General features: G+C 40.2%; 1 protein-coding gene across 7 annotated transcripts in view; it reads right to left on the bottom strand.

Annotated features, from left to right (window-relative positions):
• Positions 1-23,894, bottom strand: part of ryr2a (ryanodine receptor 2a (cardiac)) — an 87,469-nt gene that overhangs the window by 55,833 nt on the left and 7,742 nt on the right. For 4 of the 7 annotated variants that reach the window (XM_056771789.1, XM_056771792.1, XM_056771790.1 and 1 more), the window contains exons 2-11: positions 11,272-11,391; positions 9,389-9,493; positions 7,277-7,297; positions 6,633-6,647; positions 5,882-5,956; positions 5,727-5,805; positions 5,518-5,630; positions 5,101-5,200; positions 4,528-4,624; positions 2,913-2,987 (exon numbers count right to left, since the gene is read on the bottom strand). In XM_056771789.1, the coding sequence (XP_056627767.1) occupies positions 2,913-2,987; positions 4,528-4,624; positions 5,101-5,200; positions 5,518-5,630; positions 5,727-5,805; positions 5,882-5,956; positions 6,633-6,647; positions 7,277-7,297; positions 9,389-9,493; positions 11,272-11,391 (800 nt within the window). The remainder of the gene's footprint in view (positions 1-2,912; positions 2,988-4,527; positions 4,625-5,100; positions 5,201-5,517; positions 5,631-5,726; positions 5,806-5,881; positions 5,957-6,632; positions 6,648-7,276; positions 7,298-9,388; positions 9,494-11,271; positions 11,392-23,894) is intronic. The other 3 variants (XM_056771791.1, XM_056771794.1, XM_056771795.1) reach the window with 1 other exon arrangement.

Genomic DNA, 23,894 nt, shown 5'->3' with positions numbered 1-23,894 from the left:
AAGATGAACTTGTGTTTACTTCCGCATTAGCTAAGGGATGATTTGCGTTCAGGTGGTACTTGAGACTGGAAGAGCTCCTACAGTACATTTACATTTAGTCATTTAGCAGACGCTTTTATCCAAAGCGACTTACAAAGAGTGAGGGAGCAACAAGCGATATGTCATACAGGAGCCATAATACATTAGATCTCAATACAAAGTTACTGGTTTCAACTATAGCTAGACCACTACCTGTTGAGAAAGTATTTTTTTTAAACCAATTCCGCATTGCACAAGGTGAAACAACCTTAGACTTGTCGATGTTTCTATTGGGAAGCTTCTTAAAAATTAATATTCCCTGAAGCAAACCCGGCGGCTTCATAGCTGCATCCATGTTAGCACGTCACGTTTGATGCGGTAATTTCACAGTAACGTTATGTTGTGTTCAGACCAAACGCGAATGGCGTGTCAAGCGCGAGTGATTTATATGTTAATGCAAAGAGCCAATAGACCTACTTGCTGCGCGAATCGCGCGAATGAAGCCCTGGTTATGACATGATGAGGCGGCTTCTGCTTCCGCGAATGACGCGAATCACGCGAGTTGAAAAATCTCGTTCTCGCCCCGTACAGTGCAGTTAAGCTGGTATACATCCGCGCTAAAATATCAAGGTGAAAGTCATCATAGCTTGCGTAGTATAGACCCAGCTCACAACACAACTTTGAGAATAGATTAACGGCGACATTTTTTTTATCGCGCGATAAGAGTCTCACTGCGTTAACGCCGTTAACGGCCCACCACTAGAAAATAACCTTTTCATTCATGGAGATTTTGACACATTTTACAACTCGGCTATTTCAGATAAATTTGTTTTTGTTCATAAAGATCAGCCACCTCATAAAATACTGTAGTTATGGAATATCATAAGATCAGGTTGTGCTGTTGCTTTCATCTCTGTTATCATCAGTGTTGGTGTAAGTAGTTACGAAGTAATGAGTTACTGTAATTTAATTACTTTTCCCTTGAAAAAGTAAAGTTAGGGATTACTCTTGTTTTTTCTGTAATTTAAATAATTACTTCTGATGTCATTAAACTTAATACTGTTTAATGACATGTGGAATTGACATCAAAATTCAAAGTCTAACTTTAAGATCTGTGCTTTAATGTATAATTCTCACATTTGTATAAGAGTTGTTTCGTGTCTATCCTTCAATCACTGAACTAATCAAGGTTGATTAATAAGTAATTAGTTTTACATATTTTAATTGAAACACAACTGAATATGTAATTAGTAACTAGTAATTAATTACTTTTTCAGAGTAACTTGCCCAACACTGGTCATCACATTGATCATGTCCTCTATAATGATGACTCATCCTGCACTCACTATTTTTGTCCAATCAAATGCAAGAATGAGACGGTCCCTCCCCCTAATACTGCCTTTATTTGACTGATATTTCTTTTGTATTATCTGGGATGGGAACCGTTTATTTTACACAAAAACACAAACATGCCTTAACTGGAGCAGGATTCAAATCAAAGCATATTTATGAACCAAAGTGAATACTGAAGTGATGTTCAGAAGAGAATCCAGCTCAGGTTGAGCAGGTGTTCCTGCAGGGATGCACACAAGCTCTTTGAGAAAGTTTTAGAAGTTATCCGTCATCGCTACATTCACATGCTCAGTGTCCTATATACAGTATTCAACATCAGGGTCAGAGCAGAGCGCTGAGAACACATCCAGAAGAGGCTTGACTGTAAACTCTTTCAGTGTTTCAACTGAAGAACTCATTCTCTTTGGCTTTACTGACAACATTTACAGTTTATGATGTCTTACATTTGTTCTGAAAGTGTAAAGGGAGAAACATACTGTTGGGCGATTCTGTGAAAATGTCCCATTTTTTCATGAAATAAATGATGTTTTTACTCTACTAACAACACATATGTCAACATTTGGTTGTTTAAATACCCATTCGAGGTCTCTCCTCAAGTTTTTAAAGCATTTGATTTAATTTCAGTGCATGATTTTTCATAAAATATAAATACTGTGTTATATATTCAAGAGTGGAATTGACATTATAACTTTATGATCTGTGCTTTAATGTATAATTCTCACATTTGTTTACTTGGGTCAGTTAATAAAAATACTTATTATTACATAATATGATACATGATACATGAACGTCTAACTGCCGACTGACACGTGAATCTCAAAGCTGAAGACTTTAAAGTTTAATTTAGTAAATTCAACACAGCAACATTCTGAAGAGAATGTACACTCACCTAAAGGATTATTATGAACACCTGTTCTATTTCTCATTAATGTAATTATGGTGGTGGTGTAATGGTGTGGGAGATGTTTTCTTGGCACACTTTAGGCCTCTTAGTGTCAATTGGGCATCGTTTAAATGCCACGGCCTACCTGAGCATTGTTTCTGACCATGTCCATCCCTTTAAGACCACCATGTACCCATCCTCTGATGAATACTTCCAGCAGGATAATGCACCGTGTCACAAAGCTCCAATCATTTCAAATTGGTTTCTTGAACATGACAATGAGTTCACTGTACTAAATGGCCCCCACAGTCACCAGATCTCAACCCAATAGAGCATCTTTGGGATGTGTTGGAACGGGAGCTTCGTGCATCCCACAAATCTTCATTAACTGCAAGATGTTATCCTATCAATATGGGCCAACATTTCTAAAGAATGCTTTCAGCACCTTGTTGAATCAATGCCACGTAGAATTAAGGCAGTTCTGAAGGCCAAAGGCGAACACAGTATTAGTATGGTGTTCCTAATAATCCTTTAGGTGAGTGTATACTTGCATACTCAGAAGTATGTACTTTCTCATCAGCACCGAAGAACTTCATTAAATGTGCCGACAGTCATCATAAGACACCGAGATCAGACACAAACATGAGATCTGACTTACGCCACCCGGAGCGTCTCCAGTCTCCACAGTGATCTGGCGTGAATGGACACGGCTCCACCTTCATAATGTACCGCCCTGATGTAAACAAATAAAAAACACAAACACAACACATTCAGTCAAAGTGTTTATATCAAATCTGGAATATTTCTTTGGGTGAACTGTTCCTTTAAGAACATAAAGTGAATCGACGGGGTTCATCAAAAGACCTTCAACTTTAGTCTGAAACTAAACTTCTGTAGTTCCGTAGAGAGATAGAGAGAGATAGAGTAAGAGAGTGAGAGTGAGAGTGAGAGAGAGACAAATGTTCTTTGAATTGATGTAGTGTAAAGCTGATGAGATGTTCAAGGCTGAAGAGAAGCAGACACAGGGAGGGGTGTGCAGTAGTGGCAAAAGAAAAAGATTTCTATATATTTTCTGGTATCTTTCAACTGAAATGTAAAAAAATATTAAACCAAAGTTTAGGGCAATATACAACATATCCTAAATATGTGATATACAGAAATGTCCCACAATACTGAAACTAAAGCCACTTAAACCAGATCACCCATCAGAACACACCAGATTCACCAGCTTGACCAGGAAAATATTAAGAGACAGATGATATCTAAAAAAAAACATTTCACCAGTGTATATTCACATGATCACAGCAAACTCTAATCTTATGTTGCAAATGTTCATTTAGTCATCATTACTAGATGTGTTGTGCTCATTCGGGTCTAGAATTTGTTGAATTTCAATGAAATCAAACCTCAGAACGACATAAAGTCATCCAACAGCAACGTGACAGGATAACAGGACACATGAAAACTGTGACAGAAATCCACATATCACATACAAATCATTGTTGAACTTTTGCACGATACATTTATCTTATGTTAAAGAGAATCTCAACTTGTTTTCAGTGTCTGAGGCATATGTGTGTGTGTGTGTCTGTGTGTGGGTGTGTGTGTATGCGAGTGCACGTGCATGCGTCTATGTCTGTGTGTGCATGTCTAAGTGTATGTGTGTGTGTGTGTGTGTCTGCGAGTGCACGTGCATGTGTATGTGTGTGTGTGTGTGTGTATGCGAGTGCACGTGCATGTGTGTGTGTGTGTGTGTGTGTGTGTGCGTGTCTTAGTGTGTGCGTGTGTGTGTGTGTGTGTGTATGCGAGTGCATGTGCATGTGCATGTGTGTGTGTCCATAGAGAGCTGTTGCTGTAACTACAGAAACACAAGATCTCATTCTGTCTCATCTTGGCTCACAGGAGACTTTTATCTGTGTCTCTGTTTGTCTATTTAAAGACTGAACGTCCTACTTCAACAAATGCAAATAGTTTAGAGGTGTGCTTGTGTGTGTGTATTTGTGTCTTATAAAAACAGTTGATGTGTAGACTGTAGCACGCTCCTCACTTGATGTTCAAATAAAGTTCTGAATTGTTTTTCTTTTGTTTGATGGATCTGTTGAGCTGTAAACATCAGTCACCCTCACAGCTTCTGAGACCTGAGATATTGTTAACTATGATGATCAGGTCGTGACTTCACACATGAAATTGGACATGGATTGGTTTGAGTCTGAAGAGCATCTGTCCTCCTCCTCACATGATAATAACAGAGCTCATTTCTCCTGAACACTGACCTGCGCTGCTCTTCTCCGTGTTCTCCAGACGGGACCGTCAAACATTCATCCATGTGACCATGAAGCAGCCGAAGAACATCTCCACCAATCAGAAAGCCTGAAACAACATTATCATCCGGTCCCGTCAGATTATGGTTCATGTATTCATTGATCAGATTCTCACTAACAGTAAATGTGTGGCCGTGGTCAGGAATGTTTATGTGTTGTGTGTTTGTGGTGGTGACTGACCACACATCTAAAGAGCATTTCAGCTTTCACTTAAAGAGTCGAGCGGTTATCACACACACACACACACACACACACACACACTGTCTGCTCCATGGAGTAGTGTTTTTTATACTGTACAAACTGTATATAATATCTCCGAACCTAACCCCTAAACCTAAAGATCAGAGAAAACTTTAAGCATTTTTGGATTAAAAAAAAATATTGTTCTGTACATTCCATAAACTTTAGAGCCCATGGAGACCTCAATTTTGGTCCCCGCAGTGACACGAGTCCCCATGAGCTGGTGTGCATTCAGGTGTAGGTCCCCACCGGGATATATAAACAAGGCCACAGACACACACTCACCCTGAGCCACTTCACTCCCCGAGCAGATGGGTGCTACGCTCCACAGGGTTTGCTGGAACGCCGCGTCCACATGTAAACTTCCATTACCATAAGACAAGTGCTGAGACACAGAAAGACACCGAGAGACATAAGAGACGTTAACTTCCTGTTTCTAACACTTAAACACTTACGTCAAACACTGCACGTCTTCAGACGAAATAAGGGCTGGAAAACATTTATTTTATGAATTCAATGTAGCATCACTATACTCTCTTGCATTGAATTGTGGGTAATATGAGTAAGTGTGCACGGATCTGAAAATAACAGCTCACCCAGGTAATATATGTTTACCTTCCTCGTATGCTGTGGTTTAAGACACACGAGTTCTAGTTTTGAATAGTATATAGGATGAACAGTGAGCCACAAGGACAAACTCACCAGATAGCGTTCAGACGACACGCTGACCAGAATGAGATCGTCACCCACTCTCACTTTCTCACCTTCTGACCTCTGTTTGGACGCAGGGTGAATGGTCCACCAACAGGCCTCACCTGCACACACACACAGAATGACATCATAAGTGTTCTTCATTCAAAAACACTGCGTATTTAAATGATGCATGAAGTGTAAACAGGAAGTGACATCACCTGTCGTGTCTTCCTGAAGCCCAACATCAAAAGCCAGTTTGTCTGTAGATGAGCGAGCCGTCGAGAGGCAGCACAGATACTGGAGAGAGAAACACAACACAAAAGTCACACACACACACGTGCGTACACAAACACACACACAAACAAACACTCACCATCCCGCTGTAAGAGTGTCGCAGTAAAACCGCATGACCGTACAACAGCGTCCGGTGACCTCCGCCCTGAGCCGTCTGAAACACAACACACAAACACACATTCAACACACACAAGATATAATAATCAATGACACGTCTGTTTCATGTTTACTTCACAGTCACAAAACAACCTGAAACACACACAAACACACTGGCCAGCCCAACAAAAACACTCCGACAACCAGAATAAAACACTACACACACGTCTGCACACAACTTGACCTGCTTAACCCATTGCACACTTTTTGTAGACTGAACGCACACACAAAAACAAATCAACACAATAGATTTGAAATGGTTTTATCACACAGCACTCAGTCAGACAGTCCTGATGAATATATCTTTTTATTACACAACTGCCACAGAAGAGTTTAGACTTCTGCACAAACATCTCATTTCATTAACACACCACATGAAGAGCACATCCCAAAATACAATACAATACAACAACACAACACTACAAGCTCCTGAAAATCAAGCGAACTGCGTGTTGGAGGGAAAGCGTGTGTGTATAGCACATTACTTGTTCTTCCACCTTATTGTGTTTACTTTCTTGTGTTATGTGTAATATTTTCACAATCATGCCAATAAAGAACCTTTACACTGAGATTGTGTTAATGTGTGTGTGTGACGGTGGTGAGATCACTGTCCGGCCCTTCAGGACGCACACAATAAACAACACACGCGCACACATACACACACAGTGTCCTACCTTCATCATGAATTTCTGTGGCCCAAAAGAAGATAAAAACACACAAGACACTCATTACAGATCTTCATCTAGAGCTCATGACACTGACGTCAGGATGTTTTCACAATGATATATGACTCTGATCCGTTCAACACACAAGCTTCTGTCCATCTCAACATACTGTCCTACATGCATGTCATGTGTGTGTGTGTGTGTGTGTGTGTGGGGGTATATGTGTGTGTTTATGTACATGCGTTTGCTGCTGAATATCACAAGCAGACAGATGCAGCAGACATGTGTGTGTGTGTATGTGCATGTTTGTATGTGCGTGGTTGTTTTTGTGTGTGTGCGTGCGTGTATGTGTGTGTGTGTGTGTGCGTGCTGCTGAATATCACAAGCAGACACGAGTTAAACATGTTAAACGAGGCTTGTGATTGGCTCAGACATTCACACAGTACACAGATCAATAATCAATCAGCAGATCAATGCTATCTGAACACAACACACACGTACTGTAAACACACACGAGAAGAGAAAGACTCAGCATAAATCATCATACTGGCATGCTGATCTCAGATCAGATGATGGTCAGAGCATGAGAAATAATGCAGAAATAATGGAATCAGATGGAGTGTGTGTGTGTGTGTGTGTGTGTGTAGACGTACCCATCTCTCCATGTCTATGTGCTGAAGGTGATGAAGGCAGAAAGGAAAAACAGCAGAATGAAAGAATGAAACATCATGATCGTTCTCATCAGACATCAACATCAGACTCCTTCAGTCCGAGCAGACGTCATAATGAGAATCATGTTAACTGTGCTGGTGAAAAAGATTTAGAAAAATACAGTAACAATAACAAGTTTTTACACTGATGAGAATTTATGGAGCTGAACTGTCATGAAAAAAGAATGTTTAGAGAGAAACATTCTTTTATTTTAATATTGATGCACGTGACATCACACATGGGTCATCAGAGGTCAAAGGTCACACTCTGATCAAGAATGAGTGAAGCGTTAATGCTGATGTTTAACTGAATTAAAGCATCAATAAATGAACTGACATCTAACACCTCTGAACATCTGAGCTCACCTCACATCACTGATCATCAGTGCACATCATTCTGAGGTTCATTGACTTTATTAACATGTGTTATAGTAAGCTACATATACTGAATGACATGAGAGAACCCTCACAGATTTTTTTACATTGATGACGTAACGCTGATAAATAGAGCAGCTCTTCTCTTATATAACACAAGAGCAAAACTACTGTACAACATACTGCATGTGTGTGTGTGTGTGTGTGTGTGTGTGTGTGTGCGCGCGTGGGTGTTTTGGTGCAGTCTGCCCAGCCCTGCTGAACCGAGAGGAATCTCTCTCTCGCCCTCTCTCTCTCTCTCTCTCTCTCTCTCTCTTTCTCTCTTTCTCTCTCTCTCTATCTTGCCCTCTCTCTCTCTCTTTCTCTCTCTCTCTATCTTGCCCTCTCTCTCTCTCTCTCTCTCTCTCACTCTCCACACACAAACACTCACGCACGTAGCAGCTCTTCTACAAATCTGCGTGTCTCTGTGTGTTTTCTAAAGTGTACATAACACTTCTATTAATGTCATTTCCATCACATCCTCCATGCACCTGTAAATAGGATTATGCCAACTGGACCTGAAAGAGAACAGGCACCATTAAAGTGTGACTGAGAGAGAGAGCAGAACAGCGAGTTCCAATTTCGTCCTGCACATGTGATGGTTCTTCACACACAGCAAGACACTTCTGCATCTACAGGATCTCTCTCTCACACACACACACATCCTGCTATGCACAGCATTTAGTGCACTTTTATCCTCCGCCTCTACATTTCTGCTCCCCCGCCTGCAGCGTCACTGATCACACACACGTGAACAAGCACACACACACAGTACACACTTCTTTGTGCTCAGTATTCAGGAGACAAAAAGACTCTAAAATAAGAAATCTAATCAATTACTGATTCATCACATCACAATTATTCTGAATTGATGCAGAAAACAGAACACAGTCCAACATCCAGAATTAAACCAACAATCACTTCTCATCACTTCAAGAGTCTCTTTGTTTGTTTAAACAGCTTAACCAACAGCAACAGGTCAAACTAATTATTACATGAGCGGTTTTATTTGGCAATTAATTGTACAATATTTGCAACACTAAATATAGTTTATATTAAATATAGTTTATACACTAAATATAGTGTATAGTTCATTTAAAAAAAAAAACATGTTGCATGTTAAAATTCTACTAAAAAATATGAAATATTTATTAGTTTACACATTGAAAACATGTGATTATTTTTAATAAAGTGCATATTCATGAAATGACAATCAAGTAGACACAAATATCCATTGATGTATCTGTACAGACCTCTGTTTCTATGGCAACTGAGGGACACAAACTCTGATAAATCAAAGTGAAAACTCAAAATCCTCATTCTTACTGTCAGATACATTGTGTGTGTGTGTGTGTGTGTGTGTGTGTGTGTGTGTGTGTGAGTGTGTGTGAGTGTGTTAACATATGTACACTACTGAGGGCACATGTTTAGTGTTCATTATTCTGTGATGATTTCTGCAGGTGACTGTTAAAGAATGTTAAAAAAATAAAAGTCGTTTAAAATATTTCAGAGAATTTGATCAAGATACAATTTTCCAATTCTGTTTTTTTTTTAATTGTGAATTATTTTGGATATGAACTCTTTACTGATGTGTCTGAAAATACTGGTGAGGTCTGAAGAACATCTTCATCAGAGACTCACCCCTTCAGCCCGTTCCTCAGTGTTGGCCAGCATCTCCTGCAGCGCTCGTACAGACAGAGACTGCTCCAGGACAAAGGTACAGATGGAGAGATCCGGAGGTACGTTCTGAAAAAACAAGCGATCTGTTCAGGTGATGGACATCTCTGTGTTTTTCTGTATAAACATGTTTTTAGTCTAATATGTTTCTAATGTCATCAGTGCTAGAGGAACAGAAATAGATTTTCAGTGAGATATAAGAGCTGTGCTGTAAGAAAACACCCCATCAGTCACAAACACTATTACAGCTGTCTCTTGTCTCTCAAACATTATTAAGTATCTTTACCAGAATGATTTTTAAACCATTCTCACCCACAACATGCTTCATACTGAAGGATCAATCAAACCTCTCACATGCTAATTCAGACAGTCTCACAGTTTTAAATCCATATTGATCATACTGATATATGTGAAAATGACAGAGCTTATAAATCTGAACTGAATCATCTTCATCATATTCTTAATAGAGCGTTGTGTAGCGAAATGGGTCACGAGAGCAGAGAGACAGGTGAGATCATACAGCTGATGTGAGACAGGTGAGATCAGACAGGTGATGTGAGACAGGTGAGATCATACAGGTTATGTGAGACAGGTGAGATCAGAGAGCTGATGTGAGACAGGTGAGATCAGACAGGTGATGTGAGACAGGTGAGATCATACAGGTGATGTAAGACAGGTGACATCATACAGGTGATGTGAGACAGGTGAGATCAGACATGTGATTTGAGACAGGTGAGAACAGACAGGTGATGTGAGACAGGTGAGATCATACATGTGATGTGAGACAGGTGAGAACAGACAGGTGATGTGAGACAGGTGAGAACAGACAGGTGATGTGAGACAGGTGAGATCAGACATGTGATGTGAGACAGGTGAGAACAGACAGCTGAGATCAGACAGGTGATGTGAGACAGGTGAGAACAGACAGGTGATGTGAGACAGGTGAGATCAGACATGTGATGTGAGTCAGGTGAGAACAGACATGTGATGTGAGACAGGTGAGATCAGACATGTGATGTGAGACAGGTGAGAACAGACATGTGATGTGAGACAGGTGAGATCAGACAGGTGATTTGAGAAAGGTGAGATCAGACAGGTGATGTGAGACAGGTGAGAACAGACAGGTGATTTGAGACGGGTGAGAACAGACAGGTGATGTGAGACAGGTGAGATCAGACATGTGATGTGAGACAGGTGAAAACAGACAGGTGATGTGAGACAGGTGACATCAGACAGGTGATGTTAGACAGGTGAGAACAGACAGGTGATTTGAGACGGGTGAGAACAGACAGGTGATGTGAGACAGGTGAGATCAGACATGTGATGTGAGACAGGTGAAAACAGACAGGTGATGTGAGACAGGTGACATCAGACAGGTGATGTGAGACAGGTGAGAATAGACAGGTGATGTGAGACAGGTGAGATCATACATGTGATGTACGACAGGTGAGATCATACAGGTAATGTGAGACAGGTGATGTGAGACAGGTGAGATCAGACAGGTGATGTGAGACAGGTGATGTGAGACAGGTGAGATCAAACAGGTGACGTGAAACAGGTGATGTGAGACAGGTGAGATCAAACAGGTGACGTGAAACAGGTGAGATCAGACAGGTGATGTGAGACTGGTGAGATCAGACAGGTGAGATCTGACAGGTGATGTGAGCTAGGTGAGATCAAACAGGTTATGTGACACAGATGAGATCATACAGGTGATGTGAGACAGGTGAAAACAGACAGGTGATGTGAGACAGGTGAGATCAAACAGGTTATGTGACACAGATGAGATCAGACAGGTGATGTGAGACAGGTGAGATCAAACATGTGAGATGTTAGGTGAGCTGTACCTTTGAGTTGGAGGTGGACTCCAGAAAACAGAGTCTGTTTCCGAAGCCCTCAGCAGCGAGACAGAGCTTCTGCTGCTCCTTATGGACCATCGCTGAACACTGTAGGACCACCTCATCATCCTAAACACACACAAACACAACACCATTAATACATATGACTGTCAACACACACACAGCATTATTAAGATATTTGACTGTGTTGACACACACATCATCATTTATATACTGTAAACACACAATCACACACACACACACACACACAACATCATTAAATTCAACCAAGTCTTACAGCATTTTGTGACAGTCACAACATGTAGAATCTATTGATTCCCCATCATTGGTGTCACTCAGCATGACTTTCAACATACATACATCCTGTGTACACACACGTTTTACGAGGTGGCATTGCAATGAGAAACATTCTAACCCCGCCCCTAAACCTAACGTCACAAGGCCAAAGTCAAATCATAATAAAACCTCAAAAAGACACGAATAAACGAGGTTTGAATAGGTGTGAACTCCCATCAGATTGAGTTGATATATGTTTATATGAAGGATATAAAAATTAGTGGTGGACGCCGTTAACGGCGTTAACGCAGTGAGACTCTTATCGCGCGTTAAAAAAAATGTCGCCGTTAATCTATTCTCAAAGTTGGGTTGGGAGCTGGGTCTATACTACGCAAGCTATGATGACTTTCACCTTGATATTTTAGCGCGGATGTATACCAGCTTAACTGCACTGTACGGAGCGAGAACGAGATTTTTCAACTCGCGTGATTCGCGTCATTCGCGGAAGCAGAAGCCACCTCATCATCTCATAACCAGGGCTTCATTCGCGTCCTTAGCGCCGCCTCATCATCTCATAACCAGGGCTTCATTCGCGTTCTTAGCGCCGCCTCATCATCTCATAACCAGGGCTTCATTCGCGCGATTCGCGCAGCAAGTAGGTCTATTGGCTCTTTGCATTAACATATAAATCACTCGCGCTTGACGCGCCATTCGCGTTTGGTCTGAACACAACATAACGTTACTGTGAAATTACCGCATCAAACGTGACGTGCTAACATGCTATCAAGCCGGAGGGTTTGCTTCAGGGAATATTCATTTTTAAGAAGCTTCCCAATAGGAACATCGACAAGTCTAAGGTTGTTTGCACCTTGTGCAATGCGGAATTGGTTTAAAAAAAACACTTTCTCTCAACAGGTAGTGGTCTAGTTTTAGTTGAAACCAGTAACTTTGTATTGAGATCTAATGTATTATGGCTCCTGTATGACATATCGCTTGTTGCTCCCTCACTCTTTGTAAGTCGCTTTGGATAAAAGCGTCTGCTAAATGACTAAATGTAAATGTACTGTAGGAGCTCTTCCAGTCTCAAGTACCACCTAAACGGAAATCATCCCTAAGCTAATGCGGAAGTAAACACAAGTTCATCTTATTGAACATAATTTAATTTTCATCACCAATTATCATAGTAGAACAGCTTTCTCAAGCAGTTTGTGATGCATTTTGGAAACAGGAGATGAGCCCCTGGTCTAATGCGCCACCTGGCTTGAGAAACCCGTTCTCAAAGACTTACTTTTAGTCATTATTTGGGTAGCACACATATTCTGAATGCCTTCGGGAGAATTCAAATGAGCCATTTTAATCTAGATTAATCTTGGAATTAATCTAGATTAATCTAGATTAAAAAAATTAATCAATGCCCACCACTAATAAAAATACATTAGATTGACAGCGGTGCTGAGTGACATGACAAAAGTCCCATGAACATCAATCAATAGTCAATTTCATGAGTATGTCACATGTTCCTGTGAGAACACACGTCTTTAAATGACTATTGATGACAGAAGTCTGGATATTTTACTATCAAAGAAGGAATTCACTACAGTAACAACCTGAAGAAGCTCAGACGTTCATCCTAACATCTCACAGTCAGACAGGTTTGTATCAACAAGATTAAATGATAAGACCGTTTTCAAGAATCTGAAAATGTTACATTTGTGAAAAAAGTGTTCAGTGTTTCTTAATCTTTCTTTCAACACGGAGTGATGAATGCAAGTGAGAGAGCGAGAGAGAGTGAGAGAGAGAGCAAGAGAGAGTGAGAGAGAGCGAGAGAGACAGAGAGAGAGAGCGAGAGAGAGAGAGAGAGAGAGAGAGTGAGAGAGAGAGAGAGTGAGAGAGAGAGAGCGAGAGAGACAGAGAGAGAGAGAGAGAGAGAGAGAGAGAGAGAGAGTGAGAGAGTGAGAGAGAACGAGAGAGATAGAGCGAGAGAGAACGAGAGAGATAGAGAGAGAGAGAGCGAGAGAGTGAGAGAGAGAGCGAGAGAGAGAGAGAGATAGAGCGAGAGAGAACGAGAGAGAGATAGAGCGAGAGAGAGCGAGAGTGAGAGAGAGAGCAAGAGAGTGAGAGAGAACGAGAGAGAGAGATAGAGCGAGAGAGAGAGAGAGAGAGAGAGAGAGAGAGAGCGAGAGAGATAGAGAGAGAGAGAGAGAGAGAGAGAGCGAGAGAGATAGAGAGAGAGAGAGAGAGAGAGAGAGAGAGATTTCGGGGGTATCTCTCCTGGCAGAGCTTCACTTCCTCCTCTGTTAGGAAACCCCTCCGCATTTCTCCTGTAACCACTAGTGTGTGTGTGTGTGTGTGTGTGGTTGTGTACATATGTGTGTGTTTGTGTGTGTGGTTGTGCGCTAACACAGTATAATACCAGACAGTACAAATACTGTGAGAGAATTTCATAACACGCCACTGAAGATACAGACACTGCGGGAGACTTCTACATTTCAGAAGAGAGAGAGAGAGAGAGAGAGAGAGAGAACGAGAGAGAGATAGAGCGAGAGAGAGCGAGAGTGAGAGAGAGAGCAAGAGAGTGAGAGAGAATGAGAGAGAGAGATAGAGCGAGAGAGAGCGAGAGTGAGAGAGAGAGCAAGAGAGTGAGAGAGAATGAGAGAGAGAGATAGAGAGAGAGTGAGAGAGAGAGCAAGAGAGTGAGAGAGAATGAGAGAGAGAGATAGAGCGAGAGAGAGCGAGAGAGAGAGAGAGAGAGCAAGAGAGTGAGAGAGAATGAGAGAGAGAGATAGAGCGAGAGAGAGAGAGAGTGAGAGAGAGAGCAAGAGAGTGAGAGAGAATGAGAGAGAGAGATAGAGCGAGAGAGAGAGAGAGTGTGTGTGAAACTGCAAATATTACTGAAAAAAATCATGTGTAAAGAATGCTGCAGCAGAGAGAGAGAGAGAAAGAGGAAGAGATTGAGATTTTACTGCAGAACATGTGTGTAACACAAGCAGGGGTTCTGTAAGCGGAGTTTATCTTGGCTGTTAGATTACACACACAATACATTCAAAAATAAAACCCCATCAAGCATTGAAATGACTTTTGAATCACTGTAATGACAATGAAACAAAAAGAGACGAGAAACAACGACATTTCAGAATCACACACTCATCTGTGAGCCGTCTGAATGTTCAGCATCCTCAGAGGACAAACATTCTCGTAGTTTGATCTTTTACAGCTCAGGAGATTTAATGCTTCTCATTTGTTTCTCATTTAAGCATCAACTTAGTCTCAGATGCTCCTCCTAAAATACAGAGAATGAATTGTTGAGACATGAGTCTGGAGGTGTAAATGAATGAAGATTGTAAAGCTGAAATCATCTGAAGTCAGTTGAAATCATCTGCCTACTACAGTATACAAAGTTCATTGTTTTTATATATATATATATAGAAAGAGACAGAAGTCAGAACTGATGGGTCAGGTGTTGACAGAAGAGATGTGTTTTTAAGGAGCGGGTATACTTGACTTTACCCCGTCAGTGTCTGTCTCGCACAAAAAACGTCTGAGTTCTACACATGCGCAGTACGAATGAGTATGTGTGGTCTACCAGACCATGTGGCGTCATTCACAGAAACACAGCAAATTAATGAGAGAGGAAGTCATTCACCAATGCAAACAACACCACGACAACAAAGAACAACAACCAAGCAGTATAGAGGAGATATGCTTTCCTGTAGTTCACTGGTAAGAGCATTGTGTTAACGACGCAAGGTTGTGGGTTTGATCCCAGAGGATTGCAAATACCTCAGTAAAATGTATATAATAAAGCAATGTCAGTCGCTTTGGATAAAGGCGTCTGCCAAATGCCTAAATGTAAAAGCTTCAGCGTGTTGGTTTTGTATCGTTCTTCAACAACGGCACACTGCACACTATCTGTGGGTGTATTGACCCCTAGTGGACTAGTGGACTTTTCTTGCTCATGTGCTGTTGTACGCGTCACGTCCGGACCCTCCTTATGACGAAAATTACATCGCCCAGACGGCCGGACCACACCCGCTCCTTTAAGTTTCTGTTTGCTCTCCATTTAACCTCATTGATGTCTGGGAGAAATCATCTATCTTCTCTCATCTGTGATTTTTCTTTCTCGTGTGGTGTTGGGTTCACCTGTATCTGGTCAGACAGGTTTCTAAAGAAAGTGTGATCATTATGTGATCGGACTTCTGATGACAAACATCTGGATCTCATGAGAAACATTTTCTTTAGAAACACACAAACAAGCTTCAGGACACAAACATCAGATCCATCAGAGTTAATACAGTGAGTGCTGACATCTGCTCTGTCACACACACACACACACACACACACACTATTTATATACAGTATATAGTTTGTTAACACCTCTGGTCAGATGATGACGCTCATAGACATCCCACACTCTAAACATGTGATTTCCCATCATGCACCTCTACACATCCATCAGCCCTTCCAGAGTGAATGTGGGTGTTATGACCTCTAACAGCACAAAAACGACAACCAGCAACACACACTTCTCTGTTCCAAAACCTCATACAACGTCATAAGACCCTAAACGCTCACACATCAGACTTATAGAGAAACTGAGTGATCGTAGAAGAGTGCACACTGCTGTCAGCACTGTATGATGATGTCTTACTGTCTGTAGAACTGAGATCAGACTGTGTATCTGCACAGAATGAAGAATCATCACACACACACACACACAGTCAAAGTACAGTCAGTGTCTGTGTATTAAACACTTCTTCAAAACATTGTGTCACCAGGGGCAACAGTCCATGACATCATAACAGAGGTCTTCTAATGGCTTCTACTAATGGAATGACCGCATCACACATTCACAACATTTAATGGCCTCTCGAGCAACATCACATTTCACCCACACACACACACACACACACACACACAACGACATGCCAGATACATACAGTACCTATATACACACACACACACACACACACACACACAGAGTCAGCCTTCAGTCATGTTTCCTAATCACATTTACATACAAATAAAAACAACTCTGGGGGCTGAAAAACCAGTGAATATACATCAAACACACATCAACAACACAAAACACACCTCACAATTATTAATTAATTACATGTGAATTACATTTCATATGTGCTCACCTGTCTCACGACCACAGATCTCTTATCTCACTTGAGCTTGTGTGTGTTGTGTGTGTGTATGTCTGTTTTGTGTGTTTCTCTGACATATCTGTTGTTATGTGTTTGTGTGTCTATTCAGTACTGTATGTCTGGTGTTACAGCATGTGTATGTGTATTGTACCTGTTGTGTCTGGTGTTGGCTGTGTGTTTTTTTGTATGTGTTTGTATCTGTTGTGTATTTGTGCATGTGTGTGTATCTGGAGTGTGTGTGTGTGAGCTCCTCCAGATATAAAAGATTTAACAGGGACCGAAGCCTTTAATCAAGTTATGTCATGAAACAGAGATGAAGCCGGAGAAACACAACACATGGATCAGTGCGACACCAGCATCAGTCACCTCACTGACACACACACACACACAATGATTGAGGTCTTCATTAATATTCTATGTGGCTCCATCTGCCTGTTGTCGTATTCTAGAAAACAAATGCCTACTGCCTCCAGCAGCATCCACACACAAACGCACACAGTCAGTGTCGTCTGATACATTTTTAATACATTACACATTAAGATAATGAGTGAAAGTCTCCAGGGTTTGTGTTTGCTGATGTCACTTCCTCACTAGAACACCATCACATACACCATGTGTCATGCTCTCATCTCATTGGCCGGATGTCACAATCATCAACATCAATGTGCCTCATCATCATCATTCATCAACACAACCTGAAGTGAGACACCTGTCTCTGTGAAACACACACATCACACATATGCATTAATATGATACTGAGGATCACACATCCTCACATTAAAGCTTTTCTTCATTTATTGATGTTTTCTATAATATATAATTTCTTAAAGGGATACAACAGCCCAATACAATTACTCAAACTTGGGGTGGGGGGGTAATTCATGACAGAAACCATATGGACAACAAAAAATGAACCATAGTGCACGTGGTTATACATATCTCTGTCAATCCATCAACAACACATGTTTACTACACTTTTAGATAAAGAGAGAGAGAGTGAGAGAGAGAGAGAGAGAGAGAGAGCTGGCAGACATGGTTGAGCTGCATTGCAGATAGTGTGACGGGAGGGTCCACACATCAGATACAGATGCTGACCAATCATCTTCACAGATTCAAGCTACAACTAGTTTGGATTTTCTATATTTTCTATACAAAGTAGATCATATTTATATTAATACTATTTTACTGTATTTTCTTGATTGACTTGATGTCAGTTAAGTTAAAGTTGAAGTAATGTGAGACACAGCCACTGGTTCAAACATGTTCACAGAGGCTCAACATGTATGATTCAATCTCACTCAGAAATATCACATTAATGTTGATAAAACAGAAATAATACCCAACTATAAAACCCTTTTGCACATACAGTACACAAGTGTTCTTTGTATTTGGCGCTCGTTTATAAGGTGTCTCTGAATTGTCAAAACGCTTAAAAAAAACGAGAGAAGTGAATCCAGTTAGAATGTTTTACTGACGTTTTCTATGACGTATGAAAATATTGGAGGCGGTGTGTATATGTGATTGACACGACATGAGGTTGTATTTATTTTTTTATACATTTTCATAGTGTGTCAGTGTTATTTGTATGCACCAAGGGTGTGAGAGTCACGCAATATCAATCCTCTATATGTTTGTACTGTACATAGTGTTGCCAACGTTGTCACTTTGAATACGGGACAACATTTGACCTGGAAAGCAGTGCTAATTAGCATATCCATAACGTCATTGCGTTGTTACTTTCAGTATTGTAATATTTGAACACAACTAAATGCACAATAAAGCCGTTTTCTCATTTAGCCTATTTTCCTTTTTTATTTTCAGACATGAATTTATAAAACAGTAAGCTACTCTTCCATCTGGATGACAAACGATGACAAACTACTTACTTACTACAGGTAGCCATGCGCTTTTTTGTCAAAAAAGTTGGTATTTGACATATTGATGACATGTGATGAGATGACATATCGATGACATGTGATGAGATGACATATCGATGACATGTGTTGAGATGACATATCGATGACATGTGTTGAGATGACATATCGATGACATGTGATGAGATGACATATCGATGACATATCGATGACATGATGAGATGACATATCAATGACATGTGATGAGATGACATATCGATGACATCGTGACATATCGATGACATATCGATGACATGTGATGAGATGACATATCGATGACATGTGTTGAGATGACATATCGATGACATGTGATGAGATGACATATCGATGACATGTGATGAGATGACATATCGATGACATGTGTTGAGATGACATATCGATGACATGTGATGAGATGACATATCGATGACATGTGATGAGATGACATATCGATGACATGTGTTGAGATGACATATCGATGACATGTGATGCGATGACATATCGATGACATGTGTTGAGATGACATATCGATGACATGTGTTGAGATGACATATCGATGACATGTGATGAGATGACATATCGATGACATGTGATGAGATGACATATCGATGACATATCGATGACATGTGATGAGATGACATATCAATGACATGTGATGAGATGACATATCGATGACATATCGATGACATATCGATGACATGTGATGAGATGACATATCGATGACATGTGTTGAGATGACATATCGATGACATGTGATGCGATGACATATCGATGACATGTGTTGAGATGACATATCGATGACATGTGATGAGATGACATATCGATGACATGTGATGCGATGACATATCGATGACATGTGTTGAGATGACATATCGATGACATGTGATGAGATGACATATCGATGACATGTGATGAGATGACATATCGATGACATGTGTTGAGATGACATATCGATGACATGTGATGAGATGACATATCGATGACATGTGATGCGATGACATATCGATGACATTGATATGAGGTAATTTCATTCTCAAGTGTTGTGATCACCACGTGATGCAGCACTAACTGTTGTTTCAAACAGTGGTTAGATCAGCAGAACAGTCAATAGACGGGACAAATCAGACATGCTCAATATACGGGATGTCCCGGCTAATGCTGTAATAATATTAATGAACTTTATTTTATATAGCGACTTTATAAGCTGCATCTCAAGGCGCTTCACAGAGACATTTAGATGAAATACAAAATAGAAAAGTAAACAAAGCATACATTAAAGTAAAAAACAAATTATAATTATAAAAATAGCAATAATAATCACTTGAATGCTTGCCTAAAAAAATAAGATTTAAGAGTAGATTTAAAAATAGTAAAAGAGTCAGTATGTCTGATCTCAGTGGGAAGAGCATTCCTGAGTTTGGGAGCTAAAGAAGAATAAGCCCAGTCACCTGTAGAACGTAAAGGCATTGAAGGAACAATTTAAAAGTCTGAATCAGAAGAGCAAAGATTGCGTCTTGCCGTTTATGCAGTTAAAAGTTAAGACAAATATTGTGGCGCTAAACCATGCAAAGCCTTGTAGGTGTACATGAGAATTTTAAAATCAATGTGAAACCTGACCGGGGGCCAGTGCAATGACTTCACAAGTGATGGGAGTGATGTGCTCACTTGTCCTGGACCTTGTCAGGATTCTGGCCGCTGACTTTTGGACATACTGCAATTTGTTTATGGTAGATTCAGAAACCCCAGAAAGCAGAGCATTAAAATAGTCGATGCCAGAGAAGAGAAATTTATGAATCAGTTTTTCAGCCAGTGACAAAGATAACATGGGGCGCTATCATGCGATGTTTCTAAGATGAAAAAATGAAGTTGGGGGACAGTTGGCAACTCTAACGGTACAAGTGGCAGAATTGACAATAAAGCAGTCTTTGACTTTCACTGTTTGACAACCCTCTCAACCGCCCACAAAATCAAAAGTAAGTGCACACGGTAAATCACTACCTGACACTCGGAACACCACACATAAATGTCCAGACAGACACCCAGAACACTTCAGACAATACTGATGTTGTTTGATCACATGAAGGACAGATGAGTTTAACAGCTGGATCAAGAGTCACAGGATGTCACCTACTGACCATGTGATGTCATCTGTACAAAACAAATCTACGTTGCTGCAAATAAAACCAAAGTTTAGCCATATTGTGGTAACACTATGTTGGGAAAAGGTCATCAAATCCACCAAAAACCATGGTATCTACACTTTTACTATAGTGAAACCATGATGAATTGTCATGAGGAGGTCACTGAGTAAAGCAGCTTAGGGGAAGAAAAGCACAATTAAAATATGTTTTCAGATGTTTTCAGAAGAGTTGTTTGAAATATTTTGTATGAAGTAAATTAGATATCACCCTCACCGTCGCACTGCCACTGTTCTCCAGCCTCTATAAACATCAATTTGGGCGACATATCTTACAATTCTTCTGCTCTCCATTTCTCAGTGACTTAAGGTCTTTGCACATACAGTCTGAAATATTTGTTTGCGTTTGTTTGTATTTGGCTCTCGTTTGTACGATGTCTCTGAATTGTTATAAAAGGCCACTCAAGATGCTTGCTACGCATGCAAAAACGCAGAAAATCGAAACCGGTCCAAATTTTTTATGACGGATGAAAATAACGTAGGGAGTGTGTAAATGTGATTAACACAACGTGATGTCACATTTATTTTTTAACGTACGGAAATTTCGGATCCTAATTTCAGATTCAATGTGCAATGGGCTTTATGGTTAAATGCCACCACAACCGAAAGCCAGAGGGCGCTCTTGCGCAGAAATTCTAAATATGGGAAACAGAAGAAGAACAATTAGTTCCAGGAAATGCCTGTGGTCATATTCTATCGCTGTTATTCAAACCATTTCAGGTTTTTTCATGATAATAAAGTTGATTTATAGTGATGATGATAGACGAGTGTTGCTTTCAAGTTATAGACGACTCAATCTCGTAGTTATTTTAGATCGAGCAGAGGAGCGGTCCTTCCTACTGATTAAACTGCCACAGTACACGGAAGAGCTGTTCATAAAACATATAATCGATTTGAAAATCGATATAGACATGTATAATTAGTGTGAATCGCGATATACATCATCCAGCCCTTTCACATGATTTCACAAAATGGGTCTGTGATCCAAAACCTTGTGCGCTGTTTTGTTGTCTAATGCAAACATTGACACCATCCATACTAAAACTAATCCACAACATTTTACATAAGCAGCAACTCACAGATAGTGCCCTTACCGTACACTACATACTGCAAATAAAACAATAAAACAAAGAGAGAACTGAAAACACCTACACAAGTGAGAGGAAGATACCACACCACAGTGCAGATTTGATGACCATATTAATACCATAGTGTTTACATGTTACGCCGACATATATCCTAATAATACCATTGTACTTTCAGGTACTCTACTGAAGTGTTTTCAGTGGATATTTCAGGACTGTATGAGATGTAAAGCACTCAAGAGATTGAATCTTGCTGAACACATGTAGGAGTGAAATCATTAAAGCACACTGTTACACAACACAAAGTCTACAATCTGCTCAAACACAAGACAAGTGCCGTTTTACGAGAACCTTCATCAGTGTGTGTGTATTCTAGAACACTACACAAACATGAACATTAGTGAAGGAGCAAACAAACACTGAGACACTTTCACAATCCACAAGGTTAAAGTGTTATAGACAGATTCATCTTAATAACATAAACAAATTTTTGTGACCCCAACCAAACCTGCGGTCCACATTCACAAACAATAGAGCGTCTGTAGATTATTACTGATAACAATCAAAAGCAACCCAGAAGTGTTACTTTGCTAAACTTGTCTCTTTAATATTTTGAATTTGGACTGCGATACCAAGCTCAACCGCTAGATGTCAGTGTACCATTCTTTAAAGAGTAACTTTTACAAAGTATAAAAAAATATTTTAATTAGTGGTGGGCATAGATTAATTTTTTTAATCTAGATTAATCTAGATTAATTCCAAGATTAATCTAGATTAATCTAGATTAAAATGGCTCATTTGAATTCTGCCGAAGGCATTCAGAATATGTGTGCAACCCAAATAATGACTAAAAGTAAGTCTTTGAGAACGGGTTTCTCAAGCCAGGTGGCGCATTAGACCAGGGGCTCATCTCCTGTTTCCAAAATGCATCACAAACTGCTTGAGAAAGCTGTTCTACTATGATAATTGGTGATGAAAATTAAATTATGTTCAATAAGATGAACTTGTGTTTACTTCCGCATTAGCTAAGGGATGATTTCCGTTTAGGTGGTACTTGAGACTGGAAGAGCGAGTGAGGGAGCAACAAGCGATATGTCATACAGGAGCCATAATACATTAGATCTCAATACAAAGTTACTGGTTTCAACTAAAGCTAGACCACTACCTGTTGAGAGAAAGTGTTTTTTTTTAAACCAATTCCGCATTGCACAAGGTGCAAACAACCTTAGTCTTGTCGATGTTTCCATTGGGAAGCTTCTTAAAAATGAATATTCCCTGAAGCAAACCCTCCGGCTTGATAGCATGTTAGCACGTCACGTTTGATGCGGTAATTTCACAGTAACGTTATGTTGTGTTCAGACCAAACGCGAATGGCGCGTCAAGCGCGAGTGATTTATATGTTAATGAAAAGAGCCAATAGACCTACTTGCTGCGTGAATCGCGCGAATGAAGCCCTGGTTATGAGATGATGAGGCGGCTTCTGCTTCCGCGAATGACGCGAATCACGCGAGTTGAAAAATCTCGTTCTCGCTCCGTACAGTGCAGTTAAGCTGGTATACATCCGCGCTAAAATATCAAGGTGAAAGTCATCATAGCTTGCGTAGTATAGACCCAGCTCACAACACAACTTTGAGAATAGATTAACGGCGACATTTTTTTTAACGCGCGATAATAGTCTCACGCCGTTAACGGCCCACCACTAATTTTAATATTATGATTATTTGAAATGTTTTTTTGATATCAAAAATTATGGTTTTCTACTAGTTAGAATTGCATTTCTAATATCTGACATAAGATTTTTTAACATATAAGAACTAAACTAAATCATAAAATTGATATCTGAAATTAAATTTGAATGGCAGCCTACTGTTCGGTCTGTCCCACTCACATACAATGATTCCGACACCCATGACGCACACAATATGTGTTTGTTGTGTCCTGAAGGTAACGATGCTGTGCTGATGACACAAACACACAAACACAATCAGAACAGATGCTATAAATACAAATA

The sequence above is a fragment of the Triplophysa dalaica genome, chromosome 17 (genome assembly GCF_015846415.1).
Source record: "Triplophysa dalaica isolate WHDGS20190420 chromosome 17, ASM1584641v1, whole genome shotgun sequence".
Taxonomy (NCBI): Eukaryota; Metazoa; Chordata; class Actinopteri; order Cypriniformes; family Nemacheilidae; genus Triplophysa; species Triplophysa dalaica.
The sequence above is the reverse complement of the archived record's forward strand: the minus strand, read 5'-3'. Positions and strand labels throughout refer to the sequence as shown.